The following is a 21,410-nucleotide window of genomic DNA, read 5'->3' on the forward strand; positions in this document are numbered from 1 at the left end:
ATCAATAAGTCTCACGTATTAGATAATATTACAGTAGCGGAGGAGAAACTTGGGAAACCTGGGTGATGATCTGTTGGATCGCTTGCATACGAGCATGTTGCGTGCCCTGCTAATTGCAGTCGAAGCGGTTAAAAAAAGCGGCCACTGCGGCCAAAGCGGCGAATGTGTAATGCGGTTAATCAACGACGGCGACGAATAACCGTAGGAATAAATAAACGGCCTTGAGACCAGCTGCCAACCAGTTTTGGCTTATGAAATCAGCAGCAGTTAACTGAGATCGATGCGAACGTAGAGCATCCCAAAAACTGCAAGTAAATGTGGTTGGTGCACTAAAAAAATTTTTGAATTTTTAAATATTTAAATATTAATATCATACTTTCTAAAAAGTTACACATATATGAAGAAAGTTTTAAAAGAAATAATAACTACTACTCCGTTTTGTATTGTTGTTATTTAAAATAATATTCTAACGGGATTCATATTCTTTCAAAATGTTTCCACATATTTTCACAAGCTTTACAAAATATCCGTTTTATTAAGAGTGAATGAGATATGGTGTCGTGTTTTTTTAAAGCCAAGACCAGTGAAGCTTAAAATTTCCTAGTGCCTAGACGCCATTGAAAGCCAACAACGATCGACTGCAGGTGTAAATGATTTAGTTTTAGCATGGTCATAACAGAAAAAAGTGTACATATATGCATACATACATATGTACATACTGTATCGTCACTCCTGCCCATCGTTCTTCGCTCCTCTCTCTTTAGCGCATACAAGACCCCAGAGGCCTCCGATCTCCGATGTTACCGATATTTTGAGCCGAAGCTGAAGTCGAAGTCGCAGCCTCTGCCGCTGTCGCTGCTTCAGTCGACGGCGGCAGAATCGCAACGGCATCGGTTTTAGATGGCTGAAGCGTTCATCATTTTGCCATTTCACGTTCAGCTAGCAGCGAAATCGAAAGTGACTGCTCCCCGAAGATCCGAAGATAAAATAAATATAGAGAGGTCTCCAAAAAAAGTTCATGGTACTGCCACAAGATCCTCCCGGCAGGTGTGTTTGTGTGTGTGCGTGTGTCTGTGTGTGTTGGTTGGCGGTATATAATGAGCGTAACCAGTGGTTTAAGAAGTCAAAGCCCAATCGAAAGTTGAACACAAGAAACCGCAAAAAGCACCAGAAAGTGCATTTTGAAATATATATTTTTTTATATTTTTTTATACGTTTTGAAAAATGTTGGACCCTTGTTAGAATTCTTTGTCACTCAAATAATCAGCACTTCCTCATTCCATTAATTGATATACATACATTGTTGCCGAAAAAAGAAATAAATGCAAACAACCAAAATAGTTGTAAAAAACGTAAAATAAAAGTGAAAAGTGAAAGTGCAACTCGAAAAAATGTCGAAAGTAAACAACAGCAACTAAGCAACAATAACAACAAGAAAATATGGCCCCGCTTAAAAACACACAAAATACAAAGTGCATTTCAATAAAAGAAAATTCAATTTCCGTCATTACATTTTTGCGCTCTTTTTGTACGCACATTTTTTACATTATTTTTTTTTTTCTTTGGTAGAAGCTGAAGCACGCAGTTGACTTTCAAAAGTGTCATTAAAATCTATGAAAAATCGCAGTTAACGAAAAGGTTGCTGTAGCAGCATTGAAGTCACCTAGGAGCAACAAGAACAACAATCACATCTCACAATGCTTCTCAAGGTGTAAGTACAACCAAAATTAAAAAATATTACGAACTATCGGGGAATGGCCCAAAAACAATCTAACCGCCCAAGGTCAAGTTAACGATCTGTAGGGGCTTTAATTGGTAAAATTTCATTTCATATTTTATTAGTGCGTGCCAGTGCAACAGATTTCCATATTTTTTCTATATACAGCCTAGGTCACTAGTTGAAAATATTTTGTTATACTATTTAATCGATTTACTTCTTGTGCTTACAAATATAATCTATTGGAACATTAGACTTTTAATGTTTAACGTAATGGTTAAAGTAGAAATTACTTATTCCTCTGCAGCGAGCTGCTAACCTTGGTTAAATATAGTTATGTATGCAAAAGATCGAGCCGGCGAGGTTAGCGATCTCTCTTTCAAAAAGGCCTTTTGGAATACACATCCACACAGATGTGTGGAAAAGATGGCAAAAAAAAGACGCGGACCTTAGCTTTCATGGCTGGTATAATACGGCTAGTTTCTATTGCAACAGTAAGTGCCGATATATCAGTTTTTTATAAGTGTCTTATTACCGCTTCACTGCTTCTCGAAGACGTCAATGGCCGCCGAAGCTTAAAACATGAAATTCGAATTCCTGAATCCGAAGCTAAAGCTAAAAGCACCGGTAGACACTATATTTCCTTTCCCGTTTTTGGCGAAATGAATCGTCAAATTATAATACAAATTGCATGCCACACCCGCTAACGGCTAAGCAAAAAATAAATCAACAGCACTCCCTTTTTACGGATTTGTAATGCTGATGGAAGTTGCAGAGTCAGAGAAAAACCATGGGTTCATATTGGGAGTGGAGTAGGATTCTCAAAAGTAAGGGATTTGTCTATAAAACAAATTATTTATAGTACCTTGTAATAATAAGACATAATGAAATTTGTTTTAAATACCGCAAATTTTTATATTATTATCCAACAATATATATGTACGTATTTATTATTTTAATTCTACTAATTAATTATTTAATTCCTATACTTCAATATTATTATCTTTTACTGAATAGAACTAATTTCACATTGCGTGACAGAGTTATGCTACACATTCTGTAAGCTTTGTTAACAGGTTATGCCTCAGCCATTTATTGAAGATAATAACCAACAGGAACTTGGAAAAGTTTCTCTTTCGTTGTTAGCTAGAACTAAGCACAAAATATTACGTATTTTTTATTGCGACCAATGCATTTTCAAATGAATAATATGTTGCGCGCATTGTCACCTCATCCATAACGTGGGCCAACCGTCTTGTCTGAGGGAACAACCCTACACCCCCCTCTGCACAACAATAGCAATGTGGCTATAATTATAACTTTTCTTGAGTCACAGACTTATGGCTTTTGGCTATTGTTGAGCTGTCTGCTTTTGGGGCTGTTGCAATTAAAGTAAGTTGAAGTTGTCTACCTTTGCAGAAAGGTGTTGCCAGCCCAGGTTGCTGGTTGTTGCTGGTTGTTGCTTGCTAGTTGTTTGGTTGTTCGCTAGTCCCCAAAACTTGTTTGAGAAGTGAACGCCAGCAGCCAGACTTGCACACAATTCAAAATGTTAAAAGTTATCGTCAAGAGCGCTCTGTTCGAGTACACAGGAAAAAAATATTAGGGGTCAGCAAAAATAAAAAAATGGATATAGTTATAGTCCATTATAAAAAGATTCGGTCCGATTCCTTTAAATTTAGTTGGATTTATAACATTCTGTTGTTAATGTCTAATTTTAATATCTACCTAGAACCGAGTCCACACATGATTTTCTTTAAGTAGGATTAGTTTCCCTGGCTAGAAACTGAAAAACTTAACTGGCGAATTTCAATCTGGTTTTATCTGGGTTTGAATCAAAATGGGTTAACACCTTTTGTAGTGGAAAGCCGGTTCGCGATTCCTGCGTCTAGTTTCCTGATCGTTTTTGGACCATTTTGCGGTTTACCTTGAGTATCGCTTTCATTGCATTGCATCGCGGATTTAAAGAGCCCAACTATTGTGCGGTGATGCCGGTGGTGCTATATAGCCAACGATGCACGCTTTATAAGACGGCTAAGCATGATGGCCAATTCACTTTGCGTGGCTAACAATATTGTGAAAGGTTTTCATGCCAGATTGGAGATGAGGCAGCAAATCGAAGATTTCCAGCTGGGGCTGTAAAGCTGACTTGCCATCTTAAACTGGCAAGTCGTTATAGGTCACACTGATCGGAAGCCAGACAGAAAGCCTTAAGAGAATATCACTTACTAAAGGATTTTATTTAAAGTCTAAATTCTGAAAACAAATTTTATAATAATATCTTTTCCAATGTTTTAAAACTATATGTTGTTCCATCGTTTTTAAAAGTTTGTTTTTAGAATAACTGTACTAATGTTAGGAAGTACCACATTTCAGAAAAGCAGTGAATATAATAATTGGTTGCCTTTTTTAGTTTTGGAGGAGACACATTTCTTCAATGCATGGGGGACAGATCATTAAAATAATATGTACATTTTTTAATATTGAATTCATTTAAAATATTTTTACAGATTTTTACTGGTCTTCGTCGCCACCCACTACTTGGTAGACTCAGCGGATCCCCTTTCCAATATACCCAGCGAAAGCAAACCCAAATCGTTCGAGGAGATTTTACCTTCGGCGGTTCCCTTCGAGACCTCACACAAACATCCGGGTGCCGGGGAGAGGAAGGAGGGATTTCAAACCTCCCATAAAATAAGCATAAGGGCCACCGATTCCGTTGACTATTCGATGAATCTGCTGCCTACTAAAGAGCGACCCGAATTGAACCCCGTTTTGAGTGCACTTATCAACGAAGATGTTATGAAGAGCATCGAGGCCAAAAGAGCCATAGAAGAAGAGGAGCTGGCCGAGGTTAGGCGTGAAATTGAGCAGGCCGCCGTGTTGGAGTTGGCCCAGAAGAGGGGCTTTACCACTACCGAGACACCTGCTCTTCTGTTGACGACTTTGCCCACAGCTGGCAAGAAGCTCGATAACTTGGATGAGGACATAGTCGTGGATCCTCACGAAGATTTTATCAACCAAAATTTTGCCCTGGAGAGTGCGGGCAGTGAGAACACCAAGAAATCCCGAATAGAGATTAAAAAGGGACCCAATGGCCAGGACTACGAGTACGAGTATGTCTATTACTATGAAGAGGACGATGACTCAAGCAAGGTGGATCCATCTGCGGAGCCCGAGACGCGTGGTAAGACTAGATATACCAATATCGAGAGGAGCACGACGGCCACTCCGAGTGGAAATAGCCTACAGAGTGGCAAGGCCAAAGGAAGATCATCTGATACCTCTGAAGATATAGAGGCTGAACGGCTTCCAATGATCACTCGGTTTCCCAGCCGTGGCAAGAACATTGAAGTGCCACCAACAGCAGCTCTTGATTCTTTGGAAATCGCTGCCGAGCGCAAGAAGATTAGTGTTAAGCGCCCCAGTTTGGAGTTGGTGGATAGTGCTACATTCAACACGGATGAGAAACAGACCAAGGCAGCTCGCAAGGGTGAAAATGAATTAAAACCAGTAATTGCTATCGAACAGGAGGAGGCAGCTAGAAAGAAAATGCAACAGGTTAAGGAGGAGCAGGCAAGGAAAGATAAGGAGACCGAAATGTCAATCGATCAGGAGGATTTTGAGCAGACCACGCCGTCCATGGAGAAGGCCGCTCTAGATCTCTATGCCATATTGACCAATGAAAACCTTAATAACGAACAAACTACTGTAATTCCGGATACTGCGGGTTCAGAGGGTTTCACCACTTTTGCAACAGAAACTGCAAGTACTGATGAGGATGAGGCCGGTGTCATGACCACCCTGATTAATGAGATTTCATCGAGTACCAGCACCACTACGACGGCAGCAACAACCACCACGACTACAACAACAACGGAACCACCTACAACAACCTCCACCACTACAACAACCACGGCTGCTCCCTCTCTTTTTGGTGGAAGGAGAGCTGGCTTGAGTGGTTTGGGCGGACGTAATCGCTTTAAGTTAAACAGGGCTGAAGGTGGCAGCACCACCACTAGCACCACTGAGGCATCGGTGGCTACAGAAACAAACAAGACTGGTAGAAGTAAGTTTAAACAATTTAGGACCTTTTAAAATTTTTTGTTCTTATTCATGGGGAATTTGTTAAAATCATGGAACTGGAGTGCTATATCCGTTCCTCGTAGAGTATATACTCGTACAGGATAAATTTAAAAGTAACGTGTTGAAGAAAGCATTTTCGACCCCATTAAGATCAGGATCGCTAGCCTGGCCATCTGTCGGTACGAGTACTTGGAATTGTAATACCTAGAAAGTTGACATTTGTCAAATTTACAAACAAAAATTAAAATATGGCAAATATTTTCTTTTGCAAGATCGTTTTTCGCGCCCCTCGATAGGAGGGCGTTCTCGACCCGGAGCTCGCACCACCACAGCACCTGATGCCACATCAGTAGCCGCCCCTGCCGCCGAGGAGGGTATAGTGGTTGCCAAGGAAGTCAAGCCTGTCAGTACGTCCTTCGCACGAGGAAGACGTAAGTATTTATTTACTGTAAACTATGATTTTAACTTAAATTAACTTAAAAGTATATAAATTAATAATTTGTCAATACTTTTAGTATATAAATATTTAAAAAAGATTAGCAATTGTGTGTCAAGCACTCTTGAACCTCTTTAAAGAGACAAGATCCGGTATAAATCAAATAAAGTATCTTAATAACAGGGTTTTGGCATTTACATATCTTGACCAGTGACTTTGTAAAATTGCAAAATACTCAAGCTGAACAAGAACTATAAGGTTTTTTAATAAATTTAATAATTACAATCACATCAAATAAGACAAATACCGTTTAAATATATATTATTGTTGGGCACAAAATTTAAAAAACAATACTAAAGTAATAGAATTTTTAGCTCGCAACCGCTTTAGCTTGCGCGTCTCAACCACGACTGCGCGACCCAGCGAGGAATCTCCAGCTGAAGATGACGCCCCCGCCGAATCTTCATCAACCACTACAAGAAGCACATTGAGGGGTCGTCCCGGACTAGGATTACGTGGACGCAGTCGTACAACCACTTCAAAAGCACCCGCTAGTTCAGAGGGTGCCGAGGCGGTAGAGCCTACTGCAACTGCTAGTTCCGAGGACGTCAAGTCTGGATTAACTTCGCCTTCTACCGGGGAATCAGGGCGTCCGTCCCGTTTTAACATTCACCGCGCTGGTGGCAATCGTCTGTTGTCCCGCGGAAAATTGGGAAGATCGGGAGTAAGCACGGAAGCACCCAAGGAAACACAAACTGCCGAAGATTCCGCCGCCGAAAGCAGTAGCCATCTCAACGACGTCAAAGAGGAGCAGACGTCCGGTGACGAGTTTAGCGAAAAGACGAACGAAGCAGGTGATTCCGCCGCCGTCGTTCCAGCGGCTCCTGTATCCGGGTTAAATCGACTTAGAACACGACCACGTCTCAACGCCCTAACGCATAAGACTGATGCGGTTAAGCCTAAGGCATCCGCAGCCCCCGCCCCCGCGCCAAGGAAGATTAATCCCCTGTTGGCAAAGCGACGACTCCACCTGGGAGCCACTTCCACCACAGGTAACGGCGTACGCTAGGAAAAATTACTAGGGCAAAATTAAAAGTTTATAGATTTCCGAATGCTGACATCCCAGTTCAAAACGTGATATATATAATCATATATCCATTTCTTCTTACAGAGTCCCCCGCTGAGGAGGAGCATTTAGCGCTGGACTCCTCCGCGGAGCAGTCCGACAAAGAGGAGTCGTTTTCCGGAGGAAGCAACGAGACAGGCGGAGAAGGCCTCGGTAAGCCGGAGCATGAAACTACGGAAGCAACGGAGGCAACAACTAAGCAGCAGGCCCGCGGTCTTGGACTTTTGGGACAGCGTCGCCGTCTGCCGCTCCGCAAACCCGGAACGATCCTGTAAAACAACAAATTGCCATCTACCCCCGTTTGAATCCTGTAATAATAACTTGCCCAGATTTGCTGCAGCATACTCCTAGAGTGGGGCTGGGTGGCCCACACAAGCGATAATAACATTTAACAATTGTTTGATATATGTACTTTTTTTAAGTTTTCTTCTCCTCGTACTTGCCTTCCAAAAACTCGTTAGCTTTGTACACATATGCCTTTAATTAAAATACTGATAGATGCGGATATTCTTTGCAAGTAAGAGTACCACTTACGTCATTAGAAAAAGTCACCAAAAGGAAAAACATGGAGCGACACAAGAACGAGGAGATCTAAGCCACTCGTAGACCACTAAGCACAAAGTACCCGAAAATTATAACTATAATATGATTGCCAACTTCCCTACGAATATGTTAAACCCAACATTCTCCCCTCCTTTTCCCTCTTATCCAAATCGACGAGTGTGTAGCCGATACACTTATTATATTTTTTTTCTGAGATACAATTATAAACACAAAAACGACTTTTAACTATATATTAAATAAAAACAAAAGGAACAACATGATAATTTATTCAAACACTTTTTTGACTTGATTTGGTAGGGTGCACCATTTGAAATAATATTTTTATTGATCTAGCCTAAAGATGTTTTTTTTTTTTTGAAAATGAACACCAACTTTAAATACTTCATTCTTTGTCTCAAGTATAGCCTTGATTACTCCAACTAAAGTTATCTACATGTCTTTTAACATCAACTTATTTTGTATATGCTAGCCAAATATTTAACATTACGTTATTTGTTGAGGCCATTTTCACAAAATGATGTCAAGAGTAATGAATGCAGTAAATAAATATGTACCCAATCTGCTTATATGTTCGTTAGCTTTTTATGTAGACTATAAATACGTAGGGAATTGACTAAGAACACGTTAGAGTAACTGCAGCAACATGTCGAGCCGGGTGCCTATTTTTGTTTTGGTTATCATATTGACTATACTCTTATCCGACATAAGAAGTGAACAGGAAAGCGGCGAAACTCATTTGGAGAACGCCAATCAACAGCTTCAATTTATTTTGGATACCATAAGTCAACACGAGCGTCAGAGAGTACAAGAAATTATTGATAACTCGAAATTGGATAACAGAAAACAGCGACCAAATAGCAAGAGATTAAGATGGAATCGAAAAAAGACTACCCCAAATCGCAAGGATCTTGGAAAATTGGAACATAGAGCATTTGTTACCTCCTCCTCCTTGTCTCAACAACAAACCAATTCGGATTATATTAATGTAAATAATTATTTGCCCACCCCTGCTCCTTGGTGGTTTAACTAACCGTTGACTTTACTTATATTTAGTTTGTATTCTTTGTAGTTCTTATTCGATGAGAACTAAGCAATACCACCAATTTTTTTTGATTATTCCATACATTCTAGCTTATTGTACACGTTATTTTATCATTAAGTGAAACGCTTTTCAACCAAATACAGCACTTATTTCGATACACAATCCATAATTTTCGGAGCTTTTATTGTGGTTTCCAAGACATTTACCATAGGTCTAAAAGCTTTTAGATCAAACTTTTACAAACGGATTAGCCAAACTTCTGTATAATTCTATCGGATAAACGATTCGGGCCCCCTTTGATTCTTGTTCATTACAACGAACCGGTACCGATCGAAACTTGGAAAACGATTTGCAATTTTAACCTTTGTTTGAGGCGCAATTTGCTTGCTTATAATCGATTCAATTCGATTAATATTAATCGATGGGATATTAAGGATAGTGTAGCCCCTTACCTATTCTCCATTGCAGTAACTGAGTTACGGGTGACTCGACGACAGCATTTCCTCTGGTTTTTATTAAAAATGTTATTTAAATTTAAATATATTGAAATATTACAATTTTGAAATATGTATTGATTTATTTTTTATTTGGACTGCAAACATTGAGAATCTTGGGTTCTAGTTCTTTTTCTTATTAATTATAAAAATCCGCCTCGCAAGTGTAACACTGCGTGATGCCCGTTTTTCAAAGGTAAGGAAGCAGAGCGTGCCCAAAACACAAGGTCAGTCGTTAGTCATTAAGCTTTGCTAAAAACACCCAGCAGTTGTCCAAACACAAATAAAAAAGAACACTATAGTCAAGTTGCTCGACTAGCACATGCCTCTTACACAGCTAAACTGACTGCGACGGTGATAGTGGGAAAGCCGTTGTTTCCGAGATCTATTGCTCACTTTCGTATTCCATTACTCATCTTAAATTGCTAGGTATGCAACTCCAACGGCAGCCGAAGTGGATAGTTTGGATTTGATACTACTTCGGATCAAGAATACATAAAATGTATAGTGCCAAAAACAGTTCTTAACGCCTGTTACGTACTTTACATCAAATCTAGACAACCCTTTAACTGTACGAGTGACAGGTAGTATAATTATCTGGATTAAGACGGTTCAGCTTCAGTTGTCAATTATTTTAAGATATCGATTTTACCTTTTTTTTAGTTTTTTGTTCATAACATAGCTCGGGTTTCAGCATAGTCCTTCACGGAAAATGATATAGTCGATTTTCTAGAGTATCAGACACCCGCTGCTCAAATCTGGTATACCCTTTTACGTTACCAGTAACGGGTATAAGTAATCACTAAATTTAATACATTAATTAAACGATCGATAATTGTCGGTTTATACCATTCCCTCGATTCTTAGCCCTGGACGAGTTTCTGGACATTTTTTTGATTAAGTTTCTAAGTAATTCATTTGAATGGATAAATAACCGTAGTTTCGTGTTTCAAACTTTATACGCCGGACCACGTCAGCTTCAACTACAGGAAGTCTCATTGTAGTCTTCCCAGCAGAGTTTCAAAATGGGTAATAATGCCATTAACCAGGAGGAAGCCAACAACAGTCGGTTTGCTGTTGCGATTTAAATAGTTTTTAATTGATAACTAATTGCAGCGAGACGAGTGCCAAAACTAGACAGTGGTCGACATGGCTGTGACGTTTTCAATGCTGCAACATGGTAAAATTGCAACTATTTAGCCAGTTAATTGACAGCAAACCGACAGCGATATTAGCAGCAGCAACAACAGCTTTTCACCAGGAAATCAATAATAGTTTGGCCAAAACAAAATAGAAAAATAAAGCCGGCGTAAAACGCATTTCTCTATTTCAGAAGTAGTTAAAAATGGCACAACTTCTAAAACAAAACAAATATGGCCCAGTTTTAATTTTTTTTCTAATTTTGCTAAATGACAAACATTGATATTTGGGAAATACCCAGCAAAACACCTGAGACTTTTGCTGCCTTTTTGTAAGTTTGACTATAAAAGGGGGATTTAGATAAATTTCTCCATCTAGAAGTTCAAAGGCAATTCAACAATGAAGGTGTTTTATCAAATTATTCCGGCACTGGTGCTTATCTTTGCCATACTAAGTTCTTTAACTTACGCAAATCCATTAAACGACAATAATTTGGACGAGTCCGCCCAAAGCGGAAATTCCGAATCGGATGAGTCCATACCCAATGACATTCAACAGGATTATCTTAATGTGGCCAACTACGTCACTGCTTCTCCGCCATGGTGGTGGAACTAGGAACGGATTCATCCTTTTTTGTACGTTTTGTTAAATTATAGTTCGACATTCCTTACATTGTAATAAATTGTTTTATTAATAATAATATTATTATTTAATATTGTTTTTTAATATATGGCGATATGTTAACACGATAAAATATACAAATATAAATCCAATTTAAGATATGTATTTTTTTATTAAAGGTTTGGATTGATAACTAAATTGAGAGTTGTTTTAACTAAATAAATAGGTAAATCAATGCTTCTACCGTTGTTGTATTAAAATTGCGAAGCTGGATGCATTAAACCCGTAAATGCTAAATGTATCATATAGATTTTCATATTTTTTCCACTGCTAATGGAAATGTTTGCCTTGAAGAGATCGGTCGACTATTAAATGATTATCGCCCGATTACCACATTGAGTGGTTTAAAATAGCCATAAAATATGCAACTGACGATGGCTTAAGATAAATACGTCTCAGAGTCACTCATAAATTTCGAACGCAGCCCGCTGACTTACCTACCCCTCGAAGCGAGTCATAGTATATGTACGAGTATATCCACTAAGCTTTTTCGAGCACTGATTTCTTCGCTTGCACGAGACAAGTGCACCACCGCAATTGCAGGCAAATTATGTCTGAAGTAATGATTCCGTTTCGTGCAAGATTACACAGAAATCAAATTACGACAACCTTTATTCAGTAAGCAAACAAAGCCTTTGTTGGCATCTAATTATTCCATTTATGGTTGCAATTTCGGGAGCTGAAATTTGTTTTGGTTTAGTACATCTAGCAAGTTCCTTGGCGATATTTCATATTAACAAATAAAGTTTCAGAATTCAATGGGGACAGTGGAAATTGTCTATTTTATTTATATAAATGAACTTATTTTGTATTTGGCTTAACTTAACGTAATCACTTTACGATTACTAAGGAGGAGCACTTGCCTAATAGTTTTAGCGCAGTGCATGTCATGAGGACATGTGCAATTGTGTGTAAGCAGGAAGTAATCGCGGCCTTCCGAATCTGGCCATGCCAAATAATCCCAGCTCGAAAGGAGGGGACCCGGCGGTCAGGGCCATGGACATTGAACTTGAAAAAAAAAACACAAAAATAAATAACACAAAACGGAAAATGCTGTGTGCCGCTAATGTGAGAGAAGTTGAGCAACGGGTTTTTCGTTTTGCAGTGAAGATGGATTTCCACACAAGTGTGGAAAGGGGGGTGAAAGATAATGTCCAGGCTGCCATAAGTGGGGAATAAGGAAAATAAAACATGAAACACGGGTCGGGCAATGTCATGCGGTATTCGGCTTTGCTTTCCGCCCAAGTTGAAGTGATCCTGTGTGTAAATAATGTCGAATGTTGCCGGTCGGTTGCATAAGCGTTAGTCAATTATGCCAAAGAGATCCGATGCGTTTTTTTTTTTTTTTTTTTTTTTTTTTTTGGTAGTTTGATTTGTGGCAACTTTTTTTGGCCACTTAGCGCGCTCCACTTGATAATGTTGTTTTGTTTTGTGCTGGGGCAGAAAACTTGTTTCAATTATTGGGAAAAGCGCGTATAAATCATTGCCGCAAACGCTGAAAAGCGAAAAAGAAAAACAGTAACCAAACAGACAAACACAGCATCCCCCCACACAATTAAGCCCAAAACTGAAAAACAAGTCAATTCGAAATAAATTATAGGTTCAACGGCTGCAGCGATCGCATCATTAATTGCGTTTTTAGTAGATACACCATTTCATTATGCAACGCACACAATTAATTAATAAAACTGTACTGGTTATTTCAAGTGTGTCTTTTTATAAGCCTGCCGATCGCAATAAATTCGAGCAGCGTTAGCGGTAATTATGTGCAACATATTTTCCGATTGCCACACCGTGTTTGTTTATTTTTCTGTGGGTGAGCAAAGATTTAGAATGCGGGCAAGGGATCAAGTTGAACAACTTCTGAGTAACTTCAAATTTTTTTTAAGAATTCTAAGAAAAAAAAAGCATTGTATAAATGATATAAAATTCAAAAAGTACACAAATTCAATAACAGTGTAATTTAATGGTTACATTATTATCTTGGAAATTGTTTTTAGACATCCGAACAAATAATATTACATTTATACGGCAATCTTTAATTGGTATTATAATATTTTGAAAGGTTTTCCTTATTTAAAGTGTAGATTATGTGATTGAGGATTAATGCAAACCACTTTATCTGCGGAGGTCGTAAAACGTATTTTTACCTATTTGCATGTTTATTATGCGTGTGGCTGGTTGTATTACTTTACTTAACTTTTGCAATTTTTTCTTTAGCAAGCAGGTGCATTTGGGCCAAGAGAGATATGCGATCGCTTTCGGTTCGAATTTTTTACATTTACTTGCGGCGATGGTCATTAGAGCATTACCCACTTAGGGCGCCCCCAACATCCAGTTGATTTTCGGGGACCACACAGATAGTGGAATTACCTAAAAGCGCGTTCGTCCCTTTGGAAATCTTATGTAACACTTCATTTTATTTATGTATATGTATGCTCAAAATCACCTGCCAATAACTAGCGGAAACCAAATATTTGACCCTCAGTAAATTGTGAATCATCGGTGCCGCCCAATCGAAATCCAATCCTAAGCAATTGAAACGAGCACAAGTTCCAATTTAATAGTGTACAAGAAACACCTGCTTTAAATACTCTACATATTAAACGTTATAATTACTATTTATTTGGTATTTTTGGATTTTTGCCTGCATGTATTTCATATAATATTAATGATTTTTTTAATGAATTCAACTCAAAAATCATATTAAACAGAGCAGTTTTTGCAGGCGCCGATAAAGATGAACACTGTTTACAGAACAGAACTGTCAGAACTGTGCTTTCAGACTTTCAGAAATTTTGAGAGCAATGCATTCTATGCAATTTACTTGTTTAAAATCAGAGCGTCAAATAAACTCACTAAATTTAAATAAATAGTAGTCACAACTTTAAAATAGGTCTTAATATTTAAGGGTACCGAAAGGTATTGTAAGTGATTTCGGCACAAATCAGCGCAGTTTTAAATGTCGACGAAGGCCAAAAATCATACCAAACCCAGCGAAAGGTGTTGCCTGACTCATTAAATTGGGGGATTCGAGTGTATTTATTAAACATGCGTGAAAATCAATCATGGAAGACAAAGCGCAAAGTTGCCGATCTATGGGAACAGCATAAGCCACCTGATTACCCGAACACTGAACCACCCGAATCACTAAAACCACCGAAGTTGGCGCGCGCCTTCGTTTTCATTTTCATTGGCCTGTCTTCGTCTTTGGAGAAAAAAAACTTCATATAAAACGCGGCCGACATATTATGGCCACCAGTCGTTACCGCGCCACGGTCCACAGAAGAGGATTAAAAAATATCACACAGCCGAAGGCTAGAGAAGAACCCTCCTATAGCTAAACTTATATAAACAAATACATTTTTTTTATTGCCAACACACTTTGGCTTAAGTGTTAAGAGTGATTGTCAGCTAAGAGCTAAGTGCAATGTTCCAGGACAAAGGGTGGATCCTTGTGACCCTGATCACCTTGGTGACGCCGTCGTGGGCTGCTTACAAACTCCAGGAGCGATATAGTTGGAACCAACTGGACTTTGCTTTCCCGAATACCCGACTAAAGGACCAAGCTCTGGCTAGTGGAGATTATATTCCGCAAAATGCTCTACCTGTTGGAGTCGAGCACTTTGGCAATCGGTTATTCGTCACTGTTCCCCGCTGGCGGGATGGTAAGTGGAAGTTAAATATCAAGTCCTTTGGGAGATCGTACATGTGGCATTATTACTTGGGGCATCACTTACCACTAACAAATCTGTTTGTGGAGTTGCTAGTGGTTGACAGTTTTTATATATCTTGTAAAAACACCAAATTCATTTAGTTTAGGTATTCAAATAAGAGCTTGTTATTTATTTTAAAATTCGGATAAAAATAAGAACAAACGATTTTTGTCTTTCTATTCTTCTTAGAAAATAATATTATTTAACTTTAAACAAGTACAGACAAATGTATTTTTTCTCCATTTTGGCAGAGGAATAAATATGACAATATATTTTGAGAGCCCCCCCTTGTAAAGGTTTTAGCGTGGCGACCTCTCATAAATCCGGTTGGTACCTGCGCGTTATTTTAACATTTTAAACGATTAAACGTTGTAAAATCGAAGCCAATAGCGTGGCATTGGCTTTATACTGTATTAAATTGTATTGTATTACCATCCGAATTGTGAAGCCTTCTTCAGGGTCGCTACATAGAAATGGAAATCCAATCACAAACAATACTCTTATGGCATTAGCTATTAACCAATGATTAGCTTTCAGTTCAACAAATGTGAGAGTGGCGAAATGTTTAAATACGACGGCATTGTTCTGTGACTCACGTTTTATTAAACACACAAATGATTTTGCTTCAAATAATTACACAATAATTACAGCAAATTTTTTATTAAATAGTTTAAACACAAAACTAGAAAATTTTACAAAGCAATGAAACCTAAGTAAAACTATTGCTAAGATTATATGATCCGCATAGGAATACTTCAGTACGTCTATGAATGCTTTCGATGATTGATTAGTTATTGTGCAAGGCTTATAATTGGTATTTACACAGAAAAACATGGCTGTATCGATTCAAAATGCGATGCTAAAAAATCTTGTAGACCGAAGCACCCAAACTTGTCTAAAAGTAAAAACACCCTCTTTAAGGATATCTATATGATACTTCTAATGTAATGGCATAGTATTATAAAGTATATTAAAATATTCTGGCCCGGCCTTGAGGTCTCTTTTTAAAAAGATATCTGACTGACTAACTACCTCCAGTCAATGAAATAATAGCCCAGAAGGCCGAATCGGCAAAAAATAAACCCCAAGTTACCGCAAACAAAACATAGTGAAAGTTGTGGCAAAGTGGAACATTTAAAGGCATGCTTCAATGGCCATCGAAGCAAATCAATTAGTCAAAGCAAATCGGTGGTGGCAACAACAGGCTAAAGAATACCTGAAAGTGACAGTTATGGGCTATGATTAATTATAGATATTATCATTGACCGCTCAATTGGGAAACTATTCTATGAAGATTTGTGTAACTACATTTACATAAGAAAATCCGATGGTTATGGCGACAACAGCTATGGTACATGATTACTGTTTAAAATCAAGTCTGAAATATCAAAATCAAAATCGGATTTCGACCGGGAGTTGTATCCGATGCTGAAACTAAAACACAGAATTGCCAACATTTATTGGTCGGATATCGACTCAGCTCACGTATTTCATACAAATTCATTAGGCCACCAGCCATTGAATAATTTACCCCAGTCAATTGAGCTACTCGATAGTTGATCAATTTTGCATTTGTCAACGAGTGAACGATATTTACGGCCCATTCCAAGTTGAAAATTCATCTTAACTACAATAAGATCACAAAAACGCCTACTAAGATTTTACAGAAGATGGGTCGGAAAATCGCTGAAAGCTATATTTTCTGGTCGTGGCAATGTCACTCGCCTACTATAAAAACATTAAAAGTTCCTAGAAACAATAAATGTCTTTAAATTCAATTAACGAAGAAATAAAGAAGGAAAAGAACTGGAGCGGAAATCGGTCGAAATACTGCCGATGGCCACATATACATTTAACAGCGATATATGGTATACATATTGATAATGATGTCAGACAAAATTGCTTCAGACGGCTAATGACATCGCAAATTGCACGCAACTTGCAATAGTGCCAATTATGACTGAAGTACATATAGCCGGGGATCTTTAAACATAAAAAAGATGTACAAGCAGAAAAAAGAGCCATTAGCACGGCAGTTACCATTGCTTATGATTCCTTTTGCCCAAAATAATGACAAATAATTATATAAATAATTAAAAGCCAAACTTAAGCGATTCTATTTTACATCTGCATGCATTTACATTTTATCCAGAAAACATTCAAACAGGCAGCGATATTGCAAAATTTTGCTTCAAGTTTGGCGCTGCTAATGCTCCCATTTTATTTTTTAGGGATTCCGGCCACTCTGACCTATATAAACATGGACCGCAGTTTGACGGGTTCACCGGAGCTAATTCCGTATCCAGATTGGCGCTCAAATACAGCTGGAGATTGCGCCAACAGTATTACCACCGCCTATCGCATTAAAGTGGATGAGTGTGGTCGGTTGTGGGTATTGGACACTGGAACCGTGGGCATCGGCAATACCACCACTAATCCGTGCCCCTATGCGGTAAATGTCTTTGACTTGACCACGGATACGCGAATTCGGAGATACGAGCTTCCTGGCGTGGACACAAATCCAAATACTTTCATAGCTAACATTGCCGTGGATATAGGCAAAAATTGCGATGATGCATATGCTTATTTTGCCGATGAATTGGGATACGGCTTGATTGCTTACTCCTGGGAACTGAACAAGTCGTGGAGATTCTCGGCTCATTCGTATTTTTTCCCCGATCCATTGAGGGGCGATTTCAACGTCGCTGGTATTAACTTCCAATGGGGCGAGGAGGGTATATTTGGTATGTCTCTTTCGCCCATTCGATCGGATGGTTATCGTACCCTGTACTTCAGTCCGTTAGCAAGTCATCGACAATTTGCCGTATCCACGAGGATTTTGAGGGATGAAACCAGGACGGAAGATAGCTATCATGACTTTGTTGCCTTAGATGAACGAGGTCCAAACTCCCATACCACTTCACGTGTGATGAGCGATGATGGTATTGAGCTGTTCAATTTAATAGATCAAAATGCAGTGGGTTGCTGGCACTCATCAATGCCGTACTCACCACAATTTCATGGCATTGTGGATCGCGATGACGTTGGCTTAGTTTTTCCGGCCGATGTGAAAATTGATGAGAACAAAAATGTTTGGGTTCTATCAGATAGGATGCCCGTTTTCTTGCTGTCTGACTTGGATTATTCAGATACTAATTTCCGAATTTACACGGCTCCTTTGGCCACTTTGATTGAGAATACTGTGTGTGATTTAAGGAATAACGCCTATGGGCCGCCAAATACCGTTTCAATACCAAAACAAGCCGTTTTGCCAATGGGTCCACCGTTATATACAAAACAATATCGTCCTCTCTTGCCACAGAAACCTCAGACCAGCTGGGCTTCCTCGCCGCCTCCTCCAAGTCGCACTTATTTGCCCGCCAATTCAGGCAATGTAGTCTCCAGTATTAGCGTCTCTACAAATTCTGTGGGTCCTGCAGGAGTGGAGGTGCCAAAGGCCTATATTTTCAACCAGCACAACGGCATAAATTACGAGACAAGTGGTCCCCATCTATTTCCCACCCATCAACCCGCCCAACCGGGTGTGCAGGATGGTGGGTTAAAAACTTATGTGAATGCCCGCCAATCTGGGTGGTGGCATCATCAGCATCAAGGTTAACATAATCCTATACACGGTACTTGGGTATATTCTCACACACTCGATTGATGTAAAGAATATTTTAAGACAACAACATAGGGCAACAGCGGTTAAAAACCACACGACGTATGAGCAAGTGGCAAATCAATACTTTATCTAGGTATGTTAAGCAAAAAATAATAATAAATCAACTTTTTTTTGAAGGTTAAGAGTTTACGCAATTTTTTGAGCGGGAAAAGGGAAAAAAATGTAAGTATGCAAAAACTTTAAATATATTTGTACATTTTCTGGACTACTACTACCAGGCCAGAAAGTAGGATGATAGAGCTGTTCAAAAGATCTGCCATATGAGTGTCCTTTGCACCTTCTAGATCAAAGGATTTGCAGGTTCCTCATTTGAAAAACGGAGATTCCCGGTACATACACCTGCTACTATCTCTACTTTCTTCTTTTGGGGTTGTCAGAGCTCTGGTTACAGTTGATTAAACACCATCAATCAGTGTTTTTTTAGAATTTTCCTAATTTGCTTACTTATATTGCCTACTTTTTTGCGAGGGGCTTCTATTGGCCAGTATATATTATGTGTTGCATACTCTTGGTCACAGCAAAAAAAAAAAATGCATCCAATTGTTAAAAAAATGCTTCCTTTTTTACGCACAGCGGTAGACGGTTTTTTTTTTTGGTTTTTTGGAGTAGTATAAGTCATAATGTATTTTATAATAATTGATTTCGCCTTTTACAAATCTGATTGCTCAGAAATCCGATGAGTATTGCAACATTATGTTTACTTGTACATTATAGATATATGCAAATTATATAACTCGACTATAGGGTTCTCTCTCATTTATGCTACGTGGAAATAATAACTCATATTGAATAGTAGTAAATGTACTTGAGAAAATGTTTTATAAAGTATAAATTTAATATTTTATGACATTTGACATGTCATAATTGTCAATTTGACAATTGACAATCAGTGTTTTTTTTAGAATTTTCCTAATTTGCTTACTTATATTGCCTACTTTTTTGCGAGGGGCTTCTATTGGCCAGTATATATTATGTGTTGCATACTCTTGGTCTCAGCAAAAAAAAAAATGCATCCAATTGTTAAAAAAATGCTTCCTTTTTTACGCACAGCGGTAGACGGTTTTTTTTTTGGTTTTTTGGAGTAGTATAAGTCATAATGTATTTTATAATAATTGATTTCGCCTTTTACAAATCTGATTGCTCAGAAATCCGATGAGTATTGCAACATTATGTTTACTTGTACATTATAGATATATGCAAATTATATAACTCGACTATAGGGTTCTCTCTCATTTATGCTACGTGGAAATAATAACTCATATTGAATAGTAGTAAATGTACTTGAGAAAATGTTTTATAAAGTATAAATTTAATATTTTATGACATTTGACATGTCATAATTGTCAATTTGACAATTGTTTTTGGGTGCATATTAGTTTGAAGAATGAAACATTATCCTTGAAAATATTAGTTATAAATTGCAGCATCTACAATACATAATGTTAGCCAAAATGTTGAGCTTTTTTTCGGTGCATCGGCAATTATTTACACTACCAGGCGACCGGACGGTTTGTTTATATTCCCAGTCTCGGGGCGGGGCATTTTGTCAAAATGTCGAAAAACAAACAGAGGAACAAAGAGCAGGCAGCATTTATTTACTTTGTGATTACGGACGGACAGTCCAAAAAAGCCTTCTGTGCGAAGCACTTAACGCCAAAAGTGAACAAAACAACACTTGCTCTATTAACACGCCACACTGTCTGAAGGCAGTCGGCTTAACGAGAAAGAAGAATATCCTACGTGTGGCTAATTTGCGGTTAAGGCCCCATGATTTACAAAGCTAAAAAATAAAGGCAAACCGCAGCAGTTCATTCAAATTTTTTGTGGCCAAAACAAATATTAAGATAAGAGTCAGTGGGGACTATAATTTGAGTTATTCAAATGCAATAAATCCGCGGAACCAAACGAGCTGCTAATTTTACGTTAGACGCCCTTTAATTTCACGCTGCCATTTGTGGCTTCCGTTTCGTATAAGTTTGGGTCGATGATTTTTTGAATTTGCATTTTCAATTTGAATATAAAAAACCGCCGCCTCAGGTTTGCATCTTTTAAAGTGATCCGCAATCTCATTCCTAGTCAGTCAAGATGGGTAAGATAGAGTAATGTAAAGAACAGAAGTGACTAAAAAATTGAGTAACCTAATTTTATGCCATCGTAGTTAAGTTTTTCGCGATTTCCCTTTCACGGGTTTAACTTAAAATGTATTTCGCGGAACTCGACGTTTTTTCTTGATCATATATATTTCTGGCGCAAATGCTATTTTTTAAGAGCATTTCATGTAATAATTGAGACTAATAGGAAGAGAGATCTTGTTTGGTAACAGGGAAAGTTCAACTTAATCGCTCAATTTGGGATCGCTTGGTCCCTTGAGATTCGACTGTAATCGAAATTTTTGCTTTTGATCGGAACAAGACTTAAGACGGGGCAAACAAAAAGACTTTGTTGGTGGTAGGATCGTAAAAAGAACTCAGAACAGAACCAGAAAAAAAATTCGGATAAGGATTGTGAGTCTGTAGTCGTACAAAAAAAGATAATTGTGTCTGCAGGTACAAAAAAAGGCAGATATAGTTGGCAGCTGTATAAAACTAATGCACTTGCATTCCAATCTAATCGTGTGCCAAATGTCAAACGAGTTTCATTCATCCGGCAATACCCCTTCCTCTAGATCTTCCTTTTCCCTTTTTTTTTAAGTAAAATGCGAGTCAGTTCATTCATGGAGAACCGTG

At 38.4% G+C, this 21,410-nt stretch overlaps 4 protein-coding genes and 1 long non-coding RNA gene across 8 annotated transcripts in view; 4 read left to right on the forward strand and 1 right to left on the reverse strand.

The window, feature by feature from the left end:
• The window catches only part of LOC120285297, a 114,505-nt gene that overhangs the window by 27,804 nt on the left and 65,291 nt on the right, over window positions 1-21,410 (reverse strand). The gene's annotated exons all lie outside the window — the stretch shown is intronic.
• Window positions 905-8,199, forward strand: LOC6724767 (flocculation protein FLO11). 3 transcript variants are annotated; one of them, XM_039296942.2, is made up of 6 exons: window positions 905-1,047; window positions 1,570-1,711; window positions 4,225-5,783; window positions 6,073-6,231; window positions 6,611-7,288; window positions 7,408-8,199. In XM_039296942.2, exons 2-6 carry the CDS (start codon window positions 1,698-1,700, stop codon window positions 7,635-7,637), a joined length of 2,640 nt encoding a protein of 879 aa, XP_039152876.1. In that variant the 5' UTR covers window positions 905-1,047; window positions 1,570-1,697; the 3' UTR covers window positions 7,638-8,199. The 3 variants fall into 3 exon arrangements, with proteins under 3 accessions (XP_039152876.1, XP_039152877.1, XP_039152878.1); XM_039296943.2 differs by having other exon boundaries at window positions 905-1,021; XM_039296944.2 differs by having other exon boundaries at window positions 937-1,001.
• On the forward strand, window positions 8,521-9,539 carry LOC27208748. Its single transcript, XM_016184304.2, has one exon. The coding sequence runs from the start codon at window positions 8,570-8,572 to the stop codon at window positions 8,954-8,956; it is 387 nt and encodes a 128-aa protein (XP_016037522.1). The 5' UTR covers window positions 8,521-8,569; the 3' UTR covers window positions 8,957-9,539.
• LOC27208572 lies at window positions 10,971-11,302 on the forward strand. Its single transcript, XM_016184148.3, has one exon. It carries the CDS (start codon window positions 11,002-11,004, stop codon window positions 11,215-11,217), a length of 216 nt encoding a protein of 71 aa, XP_016037523.1. The 5' UTR covers window positions 10,971-11,001; the 3' UTR covers window positions 11,218-11,302.
• Window positions 14,531-18,806, forward strand: LOC6739897 (protein yellow). The gene is made up of 2 exons (XM_016180986.3): window positions 14,531-14,951; window positions 17,231-18,806. Exons 1-2 carry the CDS (start codon window positions 14,714-14,716, stop codon window positions 18,616-18,618), a joined length of 1,626 nt encoding a protein of 541 aa, XP_016037524.1. The 5' UTR covers window positions 14,531-14,713; the 3' UTR covers window positions 18,619-18,806.

The sequence above is a fragment of the Drosophila simulans genome, chromosome X, assembly GCF_016746395.2.
Source record: "Drosophila simulans strain w501 chromosome X, Prin_Dsim_3.1, whole genome shotgun sequence".
Classification (NCBI taxonomy): Eukaryota; Metazoa; Arthropoda; class Insecta; order Diptera; family Drosophilidae; genus Drosophila; species Drosophila simulans.